This window comes from Furipterus horrens, unplaced genomic scaffold, assembly GCF_987537825.1.
Source record: "Furipterus horrens unplaced genomic scaffold, mFurHor1.1.pri manual_scaffold_9, whole genome shotgun sequence".
Classification (NCBI taxonomy): domain Eukaryota; kingdom Metazoa; phylum Chordata; class Mammalia; order Chiroptera; family Furipteridae; genus Furipterus; species Furipterus horrens.
Genome location: NW_028327179.1, coordinates 6,144,731 through 6,159,824, shown reverse-complemented (window position 1 = coordinate 6,159,824; position 15,094 = coordinate 6,144,731). Strand labels below are relative to the sequence as shown.

The 15,094-nt window shown below is 46.4% G+C and overlaps 1 protein-coding gene across 1 annotated transcript in view; it reads right to left on the bottom strand.

Annotated features, from left to right (window-relative positions):
• Nucleotides 1-15,094, bottom strand: part of AOAH (acyloxyacyl hydrolase) — a 130,228-nt gene that overhangs the window by 90,417 nt on the left and 24,717 nt on the right. The window contains exon 4 of the mRNA XM_090287019.1: nt 12,419-12,518. Within this exon, the coding sequence (XP_090143145.1) occupies nt 12,419-12,518 (100 nt within the window). The remainder of the gene's footprint in view (nt 1-12,418; nt 12,519-15,094) is intronic.

Sequence of the window (15,094 nt, the reverse complement as noted above, 5' to 3'; positions counted from 1 at the left end):
ACCTGGCTAGCGCGGCAGAGGCAGCCGGCCCCTGACATCTACGCAGGCATGGTAGCAACTTGGAAAAAGAAGCCACTTTCCAGGCGGGCCTGGTTGCCAGGAACCCTACAGCGTGTTTCTTAAAACATGGAAACACTGCTGTGTCCGTTGGTGAGCAGCTGTGTTGCTGAGGACTGGAGTGTCCCCTTCACAGCCCAGGCCATAGGCCTCTCCCTAGCACTCCCCAGACCTCTTTGTGGTCGGTCACCCAAGATCATGGTACAGCCTGTGGGCACCTCCAGACCGCGCCCCAACACCACATCCCGCATGCGTTCTGATTGGCTGTCAGCAGGGCCAGACCGGTTTGTGACAGTCCTCACCTTTAAAACAGGCATCTTAAACAGAAGGACTGCTTAGGGAATAGCCCTCCTGAAAAACTGACCCTACTGAATGCAATTTTGGCTTTTTCTGGAAATCCCAACATGTCCTGGAAATCCTGCCATTGTGTAAAGCAAGCACCTCTGGCAGGATCGTGATGAGGCACGAGATCCAGGGACGCATTGCTCTTTCAGGCCGTTTTGGCCGCATGCCCTTGTCAGCTGAGAGCTCATTCCCCAGAACGTTGAAACCAGACAGCGGGGCCCCTGCTTCTCTGCCTGGGGACACCGCTTTGCATTCCAAAGCCCCGCTCAGGATCTAGGGCCTCACCCAGTCCCTGCTACATGGGAGGGGCTCAGTAGGTAGGACAATAAAACGTGAGAGGAAACAATTATATTATGTCGCTCAAGGAAAACAGGCACCAGAGTTTACAGACCTGGAAAGCGTCCTGCACGGAAATGTGCTACGCTAATTGGGGGCGGGAGCTTTTCCTTTCGGTTCATTTCTGTGTTTTCTAAATTTTCGATAATGAGCAAAAATTCAGCAATAAGTGCTTTCAAAAACACAAATGCAATATATTTTGCCGTTTTTTTACTGAAGTAGAAAACAATGTGCTCATAGCACAGGAATGCATGCAGTGAGACCCCTGGAGATTTGGGGGTGCACACATACACCCCCCCCCCGGAGCTTCCACCAGGCAAGGAGACAGACCAGTAAACAGAAGAGAGCTGAAGCGGAGAGAGGGCCTTGGCCACCTCTTCCTAGGAGGGGGGCACTTGGTTCCCGTGGAGAGAACCGATTTGATTTTGTCCTGCTCAGTTCTCTGAGGGAATCCCTCCCTGTTGGGTGACGGAAAGAGACGAGCCAAACAGATAAACAGACAAGGGCCAAACGCAATGCCTTCTGACCTTCTTTGTCTGGGTTTGGCTGATGCTTCCGTGGCCCTGGCTGAAATGCTAAGGGCGGGTTATCGGGTCTTGGCTTGACCGGAGCACCACGTTCTCCCCCAGTTCAAGTGCACTAATGCCAACACGAAGAAGAGAATCTGGACAAAGGGCTGATCTTTCTCCCCAGAAGAAAAAGGATGTAAGGACTCAAAGACATTTGGGGAAGCTAATTAGCTCACTTGTCTTAATGGCAGGGAAAGGGGCCAAATGGTCAGCAAGTGAAAATGAAGATAATTATCATTCCGTGGTAACCTTTTGCTGTTGGCAATCCAGGCTTTGAGCCATCATTTCTAAGTATGGGGAGCACTCTTTCATCTTCTTTAAAACTTTCGAGGCTGCGCCTGTAGTCAGCAGTTGGGCTGGCTAGAAAACCCTCCTAGCTGGAGGCTGAAACGATGTTCAGAACGGACCAGAGCACAAGCAGACGCCCGGTCAGCAACGAGGGGCTGGTTCTGGGAATGCTCACTCGATCCAGCCGTTTGGGACGGTCACCTTTTTTTCAACTTCTCCTTACTTTCTCCCTTTGGTTGTAGTGCTTCCTTCTTCCAGCTTCAAATCCCCTTCAGAGTCTATTTAACACTCGTGGATGGGTTGCCCAGGAAGCTATCACAGAGGCCCCCAGAGATATAAGCTCTCGGCCTGGGAGATCATAGTTCAAAGAACCGTGGATAGGTATATTGGATTTCTCTATTTAAGAACTGGGGACATGTGAAGGACAGCGAGGCATGGGGCCCTGGCTGTCGAAAAGAAGAAAGGCCAGCCCTTTGCTTGACTGCCAGAGTGCACAGAAACATCTACTCGTGATGGCTGGTGAAATGTAACATTTTGTCTGGAATGATTTAAGAGCTCCTCCAAAGCAGAGCCAGCCCAAGTCTTCTGACAAGGGCAGCAGGATGGGCACTACAGCCCTCGCTCTCCAGCGTGATGATGGTGCTCGGTCCTGGGACCTGACAGGGATGGGTGAGGGAAGAACGGGGCCCAGCACGCATGGCCATCAGCTTCGTGGGCAAAGGGGGTGCCCTCTGCCAAGCATTAGCCCAAAGGGAGTCCACGCAGCAGGAAGGGAGTTGTCAAGTCTAGCATTTTGAATGTGGCTAAAACTTCTGTCTTCCGTGGAAACTGTTTAAATGTGTTGCTCACTAGAGCATGGTCTCCATGTTATTTCCTAAATTAGAGTGAATTTGAACTCCAGAGTGTTAGCGGGTTGGAACCCTAGCATTGCCATACTAACCATGAGACATCGGACGTATAACTTACGCACTTGGAGCCTCAGTTTCCTCATCCACGAGATGGGGATGATGATACCACTTTTTTTGTGTGTGTGAGGACTGAACAAGGTCATACTTAGAATCGTACCTTGCATATGGTAAGCACATCACTAGTGTTAATGACAAGGGTGCTTTTATTGTGGGTTGAAACAAATGAAACTAATTAAAACAGTCTACATAAATGTATGCTATTTTTCAGCGATCCTAAAAACCATCCCAGGAGAAAAGTATTATTTCTCCCACTTTACAGATGAGAAAACGGAGGCTCAGAGGTTCCATAATTTCACCAGGGCTGCTCTGCCAACAGAGCTGATGGTCCTCAAGTCTCTTGATTCCAGGACCTTTCCTGCCACGGCCACGCTATTTTCCAAGAGAGAGGTAAACCTGAAGTTATATCACAAGCAATACCTACAATGTGACTGAGAAGGTTACCCCGAGGCTCAGCAGAAGGCAGGCATAACTCACGTGGGGTGTGGAAGTTCTAATATCAAGGGTCCCGTGGTCAAGGGAGAGAGCTGCTCTGTGTGCGGAAATTCACGTAAGCCGGGTACAAGTGCAGTTACGAGCATACGATTGATCCCGAAAGAAGGAAATATTCACCCCATCACCCATTTCTCTGTGCGATTGTTCATTGTATTCATTCATTCCACAAATACTCCTGGAGGGTCTGCATTGTAGCATGAATTATTTATTAGAGATATAATTATGAGGGAAACCTCATCCTTCTCCTCAGGCGCTTTGTGACCTGGGAGCGAAGATTTGCAAAAAACTGTGATGAGGATACGATGTGGGAAGTGTTCAGTAATCATTACTACTATCCCTATTCTACAGATGCGGTAAACTGAGGCTCAGAGTTGATAAATAACGTGTCCGAAGTTACCAAGCCAGTAAGTGGCACAGTTCAGATTCAGTTCAGGCCTGCTTGGCAGAAAAAACCGCGGCTTTTAACCCTGTTCTGAGAGGTGTAACCGGGGGCACTGGGAAAGAAAGTTATTGTTGTTTCAAGTTTTAAAAGTTTGGGAAACTTGTGAACTAACCAGAGGAGAGAGCCACAGCACACATTAGCATATTTAAGATTCTGAGCCACGTTGAGGTAGGAATACTATTTAGAAAGGCATCTGCCAGACACCTGAATGCTTCAGGCCAAGCACACTGGGCCGCACGGACTGCCACGGGCCACCACGTAAAGCACACGTGTCCGGGGGCTGCTCCTGAACTCAGTATAATTGCCCTTGACATCCAGGGGTATCGGAGAATTGGATAAGGCACGTGCACTCGCTGGGCCTTCTCGGGTTCTGTGATGTCCAAGAACTGAATGTTGGTACACTTACGAGTGAAGGAAGTGAAGAAAAATCGCAATTTTATCTGTGAGTTTCTATAGTAAACGATTTTTAGGGATTGCGTTCCCTGCTAACAATGATAGCAGCAGCGGATTTAAAAATGGCAGAAGGTGCCTTTTTTGCTCCCTTCCCACGTTCAGCAGCGGTCCTGGGTTCCCACAAAGAGGGGAGCCCCTGGGAAGCGAAATGACGATTTCCAACGTGAGTTTTTATTGTTGCAGGGAAGGCCCATGGGAAGGGTTCCAGGGTGGAGAAAAGGTCACTGAACTACTCTGCATTTTTGCCAAAAGTTTTTTAAGGACAAGGCCGTTCCCACTCCCAAATTTAAGGGTGTGAGTTGATTTACAAATGGAGCAAGATTTGAAAGAAGCTGTCTCCAAGGACTTGACTGCCTGCTCAAGGCAGTAAGTACATTCCGAACAGCAGCCGGGGAGAGCCAGGAGGAAGGCGCAGAAAGGGACTTTGGGACAATTTCCTTTACATAGAAAGACAAAGGCAGGAAGCTCCTCTGCTTGTAAATGGTTATCAAGCAGAGGCATGCCCGGCCTGTGGGCGGAATTTGCTGCTCTTTATTATATTATATCTGCCTTCTGCCGTGCATGTGCGCTGCTGTGGTGCCTTTCCAACGTGTAGAATAAGATCAGCTCTACTGAAGCCGCTTTGACTGTCATGTCCTGACATTTCTCAGCTCTGATGGGCATTTATGACTTTAAGATACGTGAAGAAAGGGCAGTCAGTTCATGCTACTTTCTTCGTCCAGGGACAAAAGATAAAAGGAGAAGAAAGAAGCCACTACTTTAAAACGGATTCTATTTTTTATCACCAAATGTCTCTTCGTACTTATTTTCCCATTAGCTAAGTTTTTTCCTTTGCCCAGGCCAGAGGTTTTCAACCTTTTCCATCTCATGACACAGACAAACTAATTATTAAAATTCTGCGGCACACCCCCAAAATATACTTTTTGCCGATCTGACAAAACATAGGTATACTCTTGATTGATTTACAAAAAAATAATAGTATTTAACTACTCTTTTTTTGCTCCAAAGCGACTTTTTAAAAAAAATCAGGCGCCTACACTTGTATAGAAGGATTTCTGGTATCACGAATTAACCAATCAGACGCAATCTTATTCTGTGATGTGACCAATAAATTGCAATTCTATTGTATGACCTATACATTTATGGTTCAAGACAGGGCATTCACATTGGCCGGTTATTGTTGTGGTGGCTTTTGTCATTTTTTTTTGTTTGACAGCCTAAGGGAAAAGAGGTCCGTGCCCCTGACGAAACAGTCAGGTCCTGCATGTCTTACACATTCTGTGGCACACCAGTTGAAAATCACTGTCCTAGGCTCCTTCTGCATTGTGGAGCTATTAGTTATCATCATCAACACAACGGGTCACACTACCCCTGCCCTTTTGTCTAGGCAACATCTTTAAAAAATACCTTATTTTAAACAGCACGAGTCCTGCCTGCTCCTTTCCCTGGCATCATTCTTCATTGATTTGACCACCATCACCAGCACCATCATCACTAAAGATCACTTCACCATCTTTAAGAGATGTTTCTGCTTTAAGTTTCGCACCAGGCATTGCGTAGATGTTATAGTTTACACCAGCTTGGAGATGAAGGAATAACAGTTCTTAATCCCACTTTATAGGTGAGAGATCCAAGACCCAGTGCTGTTCAAGGAACTGTCCAAAATTTTCCAACCAACATTTTATTTCATTTTGACTTTGCTGGTGTCTGGGCCCACACACATGTTCTCCAGGGCTAGACGTGATGGGTTATACTCTATAGGATACGGTCCTCCTCTTTAAAACCCATGACTTCTGGCAAATGATTAGGTTAGGCAGATGGGTGTGGTTCCATAGTTGGGTTGTCTTAGGTCGTTTGTTAGGTAACGTGGTATTCTAATTCTTTAATATTGTTCTATCTGCATTCAGGTTGCTAGATCAGTCTTGCCCAGTGTCACACACTTTTCTATTTGTATTAGTCTCATATTGTTGCTGTAGCAAATGACTACAAATTTAGTGGCTTAAAACAGCACAAATTTACTCATTTATAGTTCTGTAGTTCAGAAGTCTGAAATGACCCCCAGAGGAGACTAAAATCAGGTGTCTGTAGGGTACCTTTTGCCATGGAAGGTAATGTTCACAGATGCTGGGGCTTAGAATGTGGACCCCTTTTGTGGGGGGGGCATTGGTCTGTTCACAACACTGTTCATTCAACTGATTTTTATTGAGCAATTACTAAGTGCAGGGAACTCTGCTAGGTTCTGGAGAAATCTAATAGAATATCATGGGTTCAAGGAATAAAACAACCAGATTCCTGTCCTCATGGAGTTTATACATTAACAGAAGGAGCAAATAGGAAAAAATAATTTTATAAATTAAAACTTAATATTCATTGTAATTTATAATTACAGCGTAAAATTACAGTTTCGTGCCATTGTTTAACTGCAGTTGAAATAAGTTCTGGAAGGATGGTGTGAGATGAGGAAAAGGGAGCCCTGGAGGCATCAGGGACAAGTTCTTAGAAAGAACTTCTGGGCTGAGTTCTGATGTGGGTGAGGGATGAGGGGAAGAAGAGGGTTGAGGGTGGAGTCTGGGAGAGTGGTGATGAAAACTTTGAAATTCAAAATATCTTTTAGCAAAATAGAGACAGACTCATAGATGGAGAGCAGGATGGCAGCTGGTGGTATGGGGTGGGAGGGGAAGGGGGAGGGACTGAGCAAAAAGAAAAAACAACTCATGGACATGAACCACAGTGTGGTGATGGTGGGGGGTGGGGGGTATAAGGGGACTAAATAGTAATGGAAAAATACAATAAAAAAGTATCTTTTAGAGCCGTTTGAATTCATTGCTGTCACTAGCTTTTCTCCAGCTGAAGGAGGGAAGAAGAATATTCTCAAGAGAGAAATGGTTATCATTTTCTAACTTCTCAAAAACAAGCAAGAAAATGTTCAAACCCCAAATACCATTTAAATACTTTCTTTGGAATAATTTAATTTCTTCTACTTATCAGAATGCAAATATAACTTAGTATTCATGTTAGGATGGCTATCCTTTGAAGAGTTTTGAGATCTCCGAGTTGAGTGACCCCCCAAATAAGTTTTTAACAAGTCTAAGTAGATAAATCCTCCAAGATTCCAAATACAGGCTTAAATCAAAATATAGCTCGGGTTCTCTGTCAGGGTCCTTTGAAATGCTCAGAAAGAGGATCGAACAGTAGACTGGATGTCCAAGCACCGTGTTTAATGCTTTCTCAGTTCTGTTAGAGTTTTAAACTTTCAGGTCTTCAGGAGCAATTTAATTTAGTGGTCTCTGCAATGGAAGCGTTTCTATTTCTATGATAATTTCTTGTCTGATGATCCTCAAAGAGTTTTGTGGAGGCAGAATGTATAAGACATAGTTGGAATCGCATTTAATTTTCACTTTTTTAAATTATGGGAAACAGGTCAGCAATTCCCTTAGATTTTTCGTTTTTTAATAAACCAACTGTCTATGGCCTTTGCTCACTGTTTTCTTTTTGCTCTTATAGGAGCTCTTTGACTCGTGGAGAAAACAAGTCTTGTGTGGTCTAGTTCAAAAACATTGTCCCAGTTTGTCGTTTGTCCTTTGCCTTTGTATATGGCAAATTTTCACTTGTCAGATGCATTCGTATGTGACTTTTGTATCAAAATTACAAATAACTTTTCTTGGGTTTTTCTTCTTTCATGGTTTCATTCTTTATGCTTGGTTCAATCTTTAATTCATTTGGTATTTATCTAGCTTAAATTTTATTTTCAAATGGCTGGTATATCGTTCCATCCATTTATTGACTAAGCCAGTGTTTTACCACTGATTTGAAACTCTATTTTTATCAAAAACGAGAATCTCAAATGCATTTGAGTTTATTTTTAGATACTCTATTCTGTTCCAGGAACAGCTGACTTGTCTGCATCTAAAAGGCTACGTTCCCCTGTCATTTATCCCATTGTTCAGAATCCCCTAAGATGATTAAAGAGAAACTAAACAAATCCACGACCAACAGTTTGCTTGAACTTTGACTTCTCACCTGCAAAATTGGGATAATGGGACAACCTTGCCATTGTGCAGGAGGATTTTAGAGGGTGTGGGACAGGTACTTAGGCCAGCTCTGGGTATGTTATAGTCACTCAAATTGTGGTTGTCATTGTCTTTTATTTTTCAGCCTTCAGTGTGCACCTAACATATCATAAGAGCTTAATAAATGTATATTAGGTGAGTCTTCCAGTTCTCGGGGGCTCAGTAGACTTATTTGAAAGTGGGGGAATCATGTCCATCCAGCAGACTTGTGATGTTTAAGAGGTAACTTACTTAGGGTGCCCGGCGGAAGGGATACTTGTTGAGGTATAACTGAATGACTACGTGATTTAACTGGTAATAAGAGATTTGGGGAACTTATGCAAGATTCTTGGAAATTCTGTTTTGCAGAGTTTTCATTAAAACTAAAACCCACGCCCTGGCCACTGTGGCTCAGTTGGTTGGAGCACCATCCTCTGCACTGAAAGGTTGTAGCTTCGATTCCTGGTCAGGACACGTGTCTGGGCTGTGGGTTCCGTCCCCTGTCAGGATGCACATGGGAGGCAAATGGTCGATGTTTCTCTCTCACATCGATGTTTCTCTCCCTCTCTTTCCCTCCTTCCCCTCTCCCTATAATCAATAAGCATGTCCTCAGGTGAGGATAAAACAAACAAACCTAAAACCCGCGCTATCTTTCCTTCCCTCTGACGCTGAGCCCCAGCCACTCCCAATGCACACCATAATCTACCCCAGACACAGGGGTGCTGACACGAAGGTCTGAGCGTGTCAAGTTCAGAGCCCTGGGCGGTGTTCAGGTTTACCCACTAGGTGTGAGACCTGGATTGAGACCTCAAACCCCTGAGGTCAGCTTGTTTATTTCATTTATTTCTTAGTTGAACAAGAATTTGTCCTGTGCCCCTTTCCCATAAAAACACTGCAAACTTACTCCTTCCCTAACCCAGGCTGGTGGCTTCCCGATCGTCTGGATTCCAGAGAAGCTGGCATTTGCTGGGCGTGGGTGCACCCCCCGCCCGCTCGGCGTGGGCGGGCCCTGGCTCCGGCAGGAATCGGGCTCCCTGTGGGGAGAACCGCCTCCGAGTCTGGATGGCTTTCCCGAATCAGCGGGTCTCCCCCACAGCAGTTAAAATAGGTCGGAGGGCCCCGGAGAAATAAGGAGACTCTATCTCCACAAGAGCACACGTTCTGCATATAATTTTGTTTCAATGGGGGATCCAGGCAGCGGGAAGTTGGTGTTGGGTATGCCTTTGAGATGCCTGCAGATGCAGCCGGTCCCTGAAGTTCACGGGTGGCCCGAAAGGGGTTCTGCTCAAAGCTGCATGGTCTGCCAGGGGGTCTGGAAGTTAGGGGACCTGGCAGGGGGCTCCAGGCTGCTCCTGGTCGGATCGGGCTTGGGCACCGGACACTCTCATCTTAAGAGAGAGGTTTATGGAGTGACAGTGCTGGGCCTGAACCCTCCTGTTCTCACTGATTCACTGGGCAACCTGGGCAAACCCCGTAGCTTCTCCTATCTCAATGCCCTCATCTGTAAAATAAACGCACACCCCTGAGCACCGTCGCACGGGAGGGAGCCTGGCAAATCCGTGACTGGGACATAATCCGTATACCAGGTCTGTCCCCGGCCAGAAGGAGGGGCCCAAGGTGGGCCAGAGCAGAAGTGCGGCCCCGCGGGCTCACATCCGAGGTCGGACGTCGGGGTAGGCTTATGTCTGTCGCCCGGTGCCTCCCTTTCCCCGTCTGTAACGTGCGGACAACAACAAAACCTACTTCATAAGACCAGGGGACGAATATATAAAGTGTGTAGAAGAGTAGAGGCGCATCGTCAGACTCAAAAAGGTTATGATGGTGGCTGAGAGGAGGGTTAACATTTTGTGACAAAGGCTAGAAATTATTTTACGGAGATGGGCATAGTGATATGAGCTGGAAGGAGCCTGGTGTTGAAGGGCCTTTGGAGAAGAACAGAAGTGCAGGGGTGAGAAGGTGGGACCCCCAAGGATAATAGGAAGTCCAGGAAGGCTTCGTGAGAACCCCAAAGTGCTCAGTGAAAATGTTTGCTTAATTGTGTAGGCGCTGTGGAGGCCACAGCTGGGGGAATAATCTGATTAGAGGTATTCACTGGGCAAATTGGTGTGGCCCTGAAGTGAGGAAAATCTGAATTTCCATCAGTAATGCAAATGAGAGGCCAGTGGTAGTTCATTTATTTGTTCAACAAATGTTTCTGTGTTACATATGAGGCACCGTCCTGGGCATCGGGAGGACGGTGGTGAACAGGACACAGTCTGTCCTCCTGGAGGTCAGAGCCCAGTGGGAGAAACAGACGGGCGATCACACTAAATCTCTCAAAACAAGGAGCGGTCACTGCAGGCAGCCACGGGGGCTTTGGCAAGAGGGGTGTGTAGGAGCAGTGGCTTCCCTACAGAAGCGACGTGGAAGCTGAGGTCTGCGGGATGAGCAGTCCACCAAGTGGAAGGGCAAGGGAGAAATTGCTTTCCAGGCAAAGGCATTTGGGCAGGGTGACAAGGTCACCTTTATCTTATAGAAAGTTATTTCTGGCATCCGTGTGGAACATGAACTGAAAAGAGGGCAACAGCAGATGGGGTTAACTCGCGGGGATGTCAAAGCAGCAGTTACATTGAAAGATGACTTGACTTAGGGTGGTGGGCACACAATGCAACATACAGATCATGTGTCATAGACATGAAACTTATATGACCTTATTAACCAATGTCACCCCAATACATTTAATAAAAAAATAAATTTAAGTATGTAGTTCAACCTCCAAATGAGAAAGAGGGAGAGACGGAGAGAGAGAGGGAGATGATTTTGTGACTACTTCCTGCAACGATACTGTTACACACAGAACATAATGAATCTCACAGCCGAGGGAAGCCAGGCACAAAGAACGTACGTGTGATTCCATTTCTATGAAGTCTGAGAATGGAACTGTGTATAAGTGCCCTAATCTGTGGTGACAGGTTCCAGGACAGTGGCTCCATTGGTGGGGGTTTTAACTGGGAGGGTCATGAAGAAGGCTCTTGGCCGGCTGGAAATTCTTTTCATCTATGTCTTTACCTACCTTTAGTCGGCAGGTAATTCTACCTGCTCATTCACACCTGCTTTGGAGGTGTAATTTGTGTGCCATGAAAATGATATTTTGAGCCTCAACTCCATAGAGTATAAAAATAATTTTTTTAAAGTGAACCTCTTGTGACTATGTATAGCTGGGGGGTGGGGGGGGTGATGTTTATATAACATGTTCTTTAAGGAAACCCATCCCACTTGCCTTCAGGCAGACACATGTCCTTTGTCCTTTTATCAGACAGCAAACATTGCCAGAAGGTCTCAATGCTAGCTGAACCCGTGAAAAGTATTTTTTAAAGTTATGATGAACTAACCCTTCTAGAAACCAGCGGAGCCCACAGTTTCTCTGGTGAGACCAGGGGAAATTGAACAGGCACTCGGGCGTTTGTATATCTTTCTTCGCTGCTTAATACGGTCCGTCAGCAGCATCCCGTTCCTTGGTGAGACCCCAAAGTGTTAAGCAGATTTGATCTCAATGAGAGCAAAAAGGAACCTGCAATTAGAACGGAAGCCTGTTGTGTCAAGTGCACAGAAACTGGAGTTCTGGGAAAGGAGGCATAGCATTTTATTTATTTTAGTTAGTATTTTTTATTGTCACAGGAAGCTTCTGAAAATCTATATTGTGAGGCCTGACTGGATTGGCTATGATATGGTCATTGAGAGCATGGGAAGCTGTGTCAACATCTATTGCGGGCCTCCGCTGCCTGCGTTTCAATTAAAAATGGTCCAACAGGATATAACGTACGTGGGGTGTTCCCAGCAGCGCTCTCTGAATAATACTGATACTGATAGTACTTGTATCAGCCATCAGTTTCATGAACAGTTTTTAAAAATGTAGCGGCATTGTGTTAAACATTTTCAATATCTTAGCTTGCCTACCTCCCATCATTGTGAAGGAGGGATTTTAGGTATTTTATTAGACTCATTTTATGGGGGGGAACATAGAGCTCAGGCTAGGGTGACCCCAACTGCCCCCATGTTGCCAGGATGTGGGATTCTGAGTGCCTGTAGGAAGAAAGCCCTGGGCAAACTAGGGTGAGTTAGTCACCTTATAAAAGGGACTTGTTTTGGTGTTTAATCAGTGTGGAAGGATGTAAACCTGTCCTCCCCTCGGCTGGTCTGAGTCCCTACCGATTGCCGGCCGAGCGTGGAGGTTAAACAGGAGAGCCAGTCTTTGGCAGCACGCGGGACGGGCGTCGGTTGAAACTGGGAACAGTATTTCACATGATGTAACTGAAAATGTCATCTTGCCTCTTTCTGTCCCCGAATCGCTGAGTGAGTGAAGCAGAGCCCCCCTGTACGACATTCCCAGAGGGCTGGCAGGTCACCGTCACCTGACAGTCTGAGTGAAAACCCACTCACCTTGGGAAGCGGGTAGAGATGACAGAAGGCTTGGCCAGGGTCCTGTTGACAAAACTCCAGGGTGTGACACACCACGTCAGCGTTCATATCAGCATTAAGCCTGGAGGGAAATCGGGCAAAACAAAGGCTATTAAGATCTCTGGGCCATTAGAAAAATAGACGCTATTTCAAGGACAGATAAATCCCAGAATGGATTCTAACGCCCTCAATTCATCGCACCATAGCCTCTGAGTTCAGTTCTGTGAATGCTGGGTCCTAACGATTTCCTGCCACCTTGTTCTCACCTACATTTAGAAAAACATCTTGGGGACCAGGAGGGCACGCGAACGGCCCTGAGCTAACGTCTCAGCTTTCCACGGGAGCAGGGATTCTTTTCGGTAGAAGCCACAAATAAAAAGAGGAAAGGAAAATGGACAGGGCTGTCATTTCATGCGAACAATATTTTAAAGCTTACTGGGGCTTAGAGCAGAAAATTATTTATGATACAGCCTTAAAGTCTTAAAATTATTTTCTTATCTATAATCCAAATCATCTCTTCCCTTTACAGTAAATATTTCTTTACCTCACGGAAGGAAATACACTTGAGCTGAGCTTTTCCCCTGGAGATGGTGTAAGAATTGTATTCTTCAAATATTTTGGTTTATGTGTAGTTTCGAAGGGGCTAAAACAAAGCTTCCGTATCCATTTTCTAACTGACATGTCTTCTCCCTGAGAAGAGTGTGTATAATCTGCTGCTTCAAATGAAGGAACAGGAAAGGATGGACTGGTAGTAACTTTTCCTAGTAAATTATTCATCCAAACCCAACCCAACCCAAACCACGCCAAAACAACACAAAGAAACCAGAAACATGGGTGGGTAATATCCAAAGACTGATCTGGGAAGGACAGTTATAGGTTCTAGAAGATACTTTGGGGGGCTTTTTTCCTGCTCCTACAATCAGGTAACGGCCCCCCTTCACCCACAGGGGCGCGTTCCTTTCCTGGCCAACTGTGCGCATACTCCATAACTCCCCGCCGGGTGCTCAGACCTCATTTGACTACTGCTCAGATGAGCCCAGGCCACTTCCCTCTCACTCCCAGAGGCTTCGTAGCCAACCTCCGGCACACCCCTTTGGATATCTGGGTGTACTGCCCTCTCTGGCTTCTGTGACTGTTTCCCACGTACCTCTCGGTTCCCAGCAGACCCTCTCTGTCCAAGCTGACATTTTGCCCAGAGCACCTGGCTCATGCTAGGCATGTAAACAGATTCATTGAATAGGTTAAAAGGTGGTTTTTTTTTTTTAAGTATGTTTAAGTAATTTTCTTTGGAACAGTCTACTCAGCTCATCTACAGTGATAAATTGGTGCTTTTTCATAATTAATTACACACATATTTGTTGAAGACCTTCGATGCTGAAGTTATTACACCAATCCCTAGAAATACAAAGCCCTCTCCTTCCCCTCTCTCCCTCCCTCCCTTCTTTCTTCCCATATATTTAGTATTTCGCTAAGTACCTAGAACTACGAAGAGTAATAAAATGTAGTCCTACGTAGCCATGAGAAGGCTTTCTGTCTGGTTAGCAACTCAAAGAAGTAAATAGGGAATTAAGTTACAAACAGATGTAGTAAGGGCTGTGCTCGGGCTTTGCTAGGAGGGAGTGAGTGTGTGTGTATTGGTGGCGGTGGCGGCAGTGGTGGCAGGGTGTCTGTAAGTATCTTAGCCTGGGAAGGGCAGGAAAGGTTCAAGAGGAAGTGACCCTGGAGCTGAGGTCCAAGGCAGTAGGATTTGTCTGGGGTAGATGATTTGCCTGTGCCAAACAGAGGGGAATATCCATGCCAACATCCTGAGGTCAGGAACCTACTGGTATCTGTGTGTGTGTGTGTGGTGATAGGGGATTACAAGTAGCTTGGATTGTGACGTGGTATGGAGCAGCCAGGAATGAGCCTGGAAGCGTCCTGAGGGACCCTTCACAAGTAACCTTGTGTGGGGGGCTAGGAATCCTGCAGAGGGTGTGAGGCATTTCACGCTGGACAGTGCCATGCTTCACTTTGCACCAAAGGGACGCGGCAGTGTGGCTGTGCACCTGCCGGGCAGTGGGCCGGCCTGCAGGCCTGGCCTCCGGTCAGGGGTGGTGGCGGTCACAGAGGTGTGAACCGAGCAAGAGGATGGGGGCCCTGCCTTCCAACACACAGCCCAGGGCCCCTGAGAAATCATCGTCCTCACAGAGTGAGTTTACTATTCGCGGAGGCAGGTGCACAGCCGGGCAGGGCACTGATCATCTCGTGGCCTGTGAGATTTTAAGAGTTTCTTTTGTCTTTAAATTTCCGTGTCCCTATTCTACCCCATCGCGGGGGGTGATGCTGCTGGCAGAGAGATGAGGAGCCACGTAAGGATGTTCACAGCACCACCATTTGCAAGAGAGGAAACCAAGGAATAACCCGCACGTCCACTCATGGGAGAGCGAAGAACCAGACTCCTGTGGAGGCGCAGCGGACAGTCTACGGTCACAGCGCACGCACGACAGCAATGCCGCGGCCCCGCGGATGGCGGAGGCACACACACTGACGCGGCGGGTCCCAAAGGACTATATACAATGCGACACTCTCTTCATAAAGTAAAGAAATAACTGAAATAAGGAAGATAGGTTTTAAGACTATATAATAAATGTTATCAATGACAATTGTTTTATGTAATTA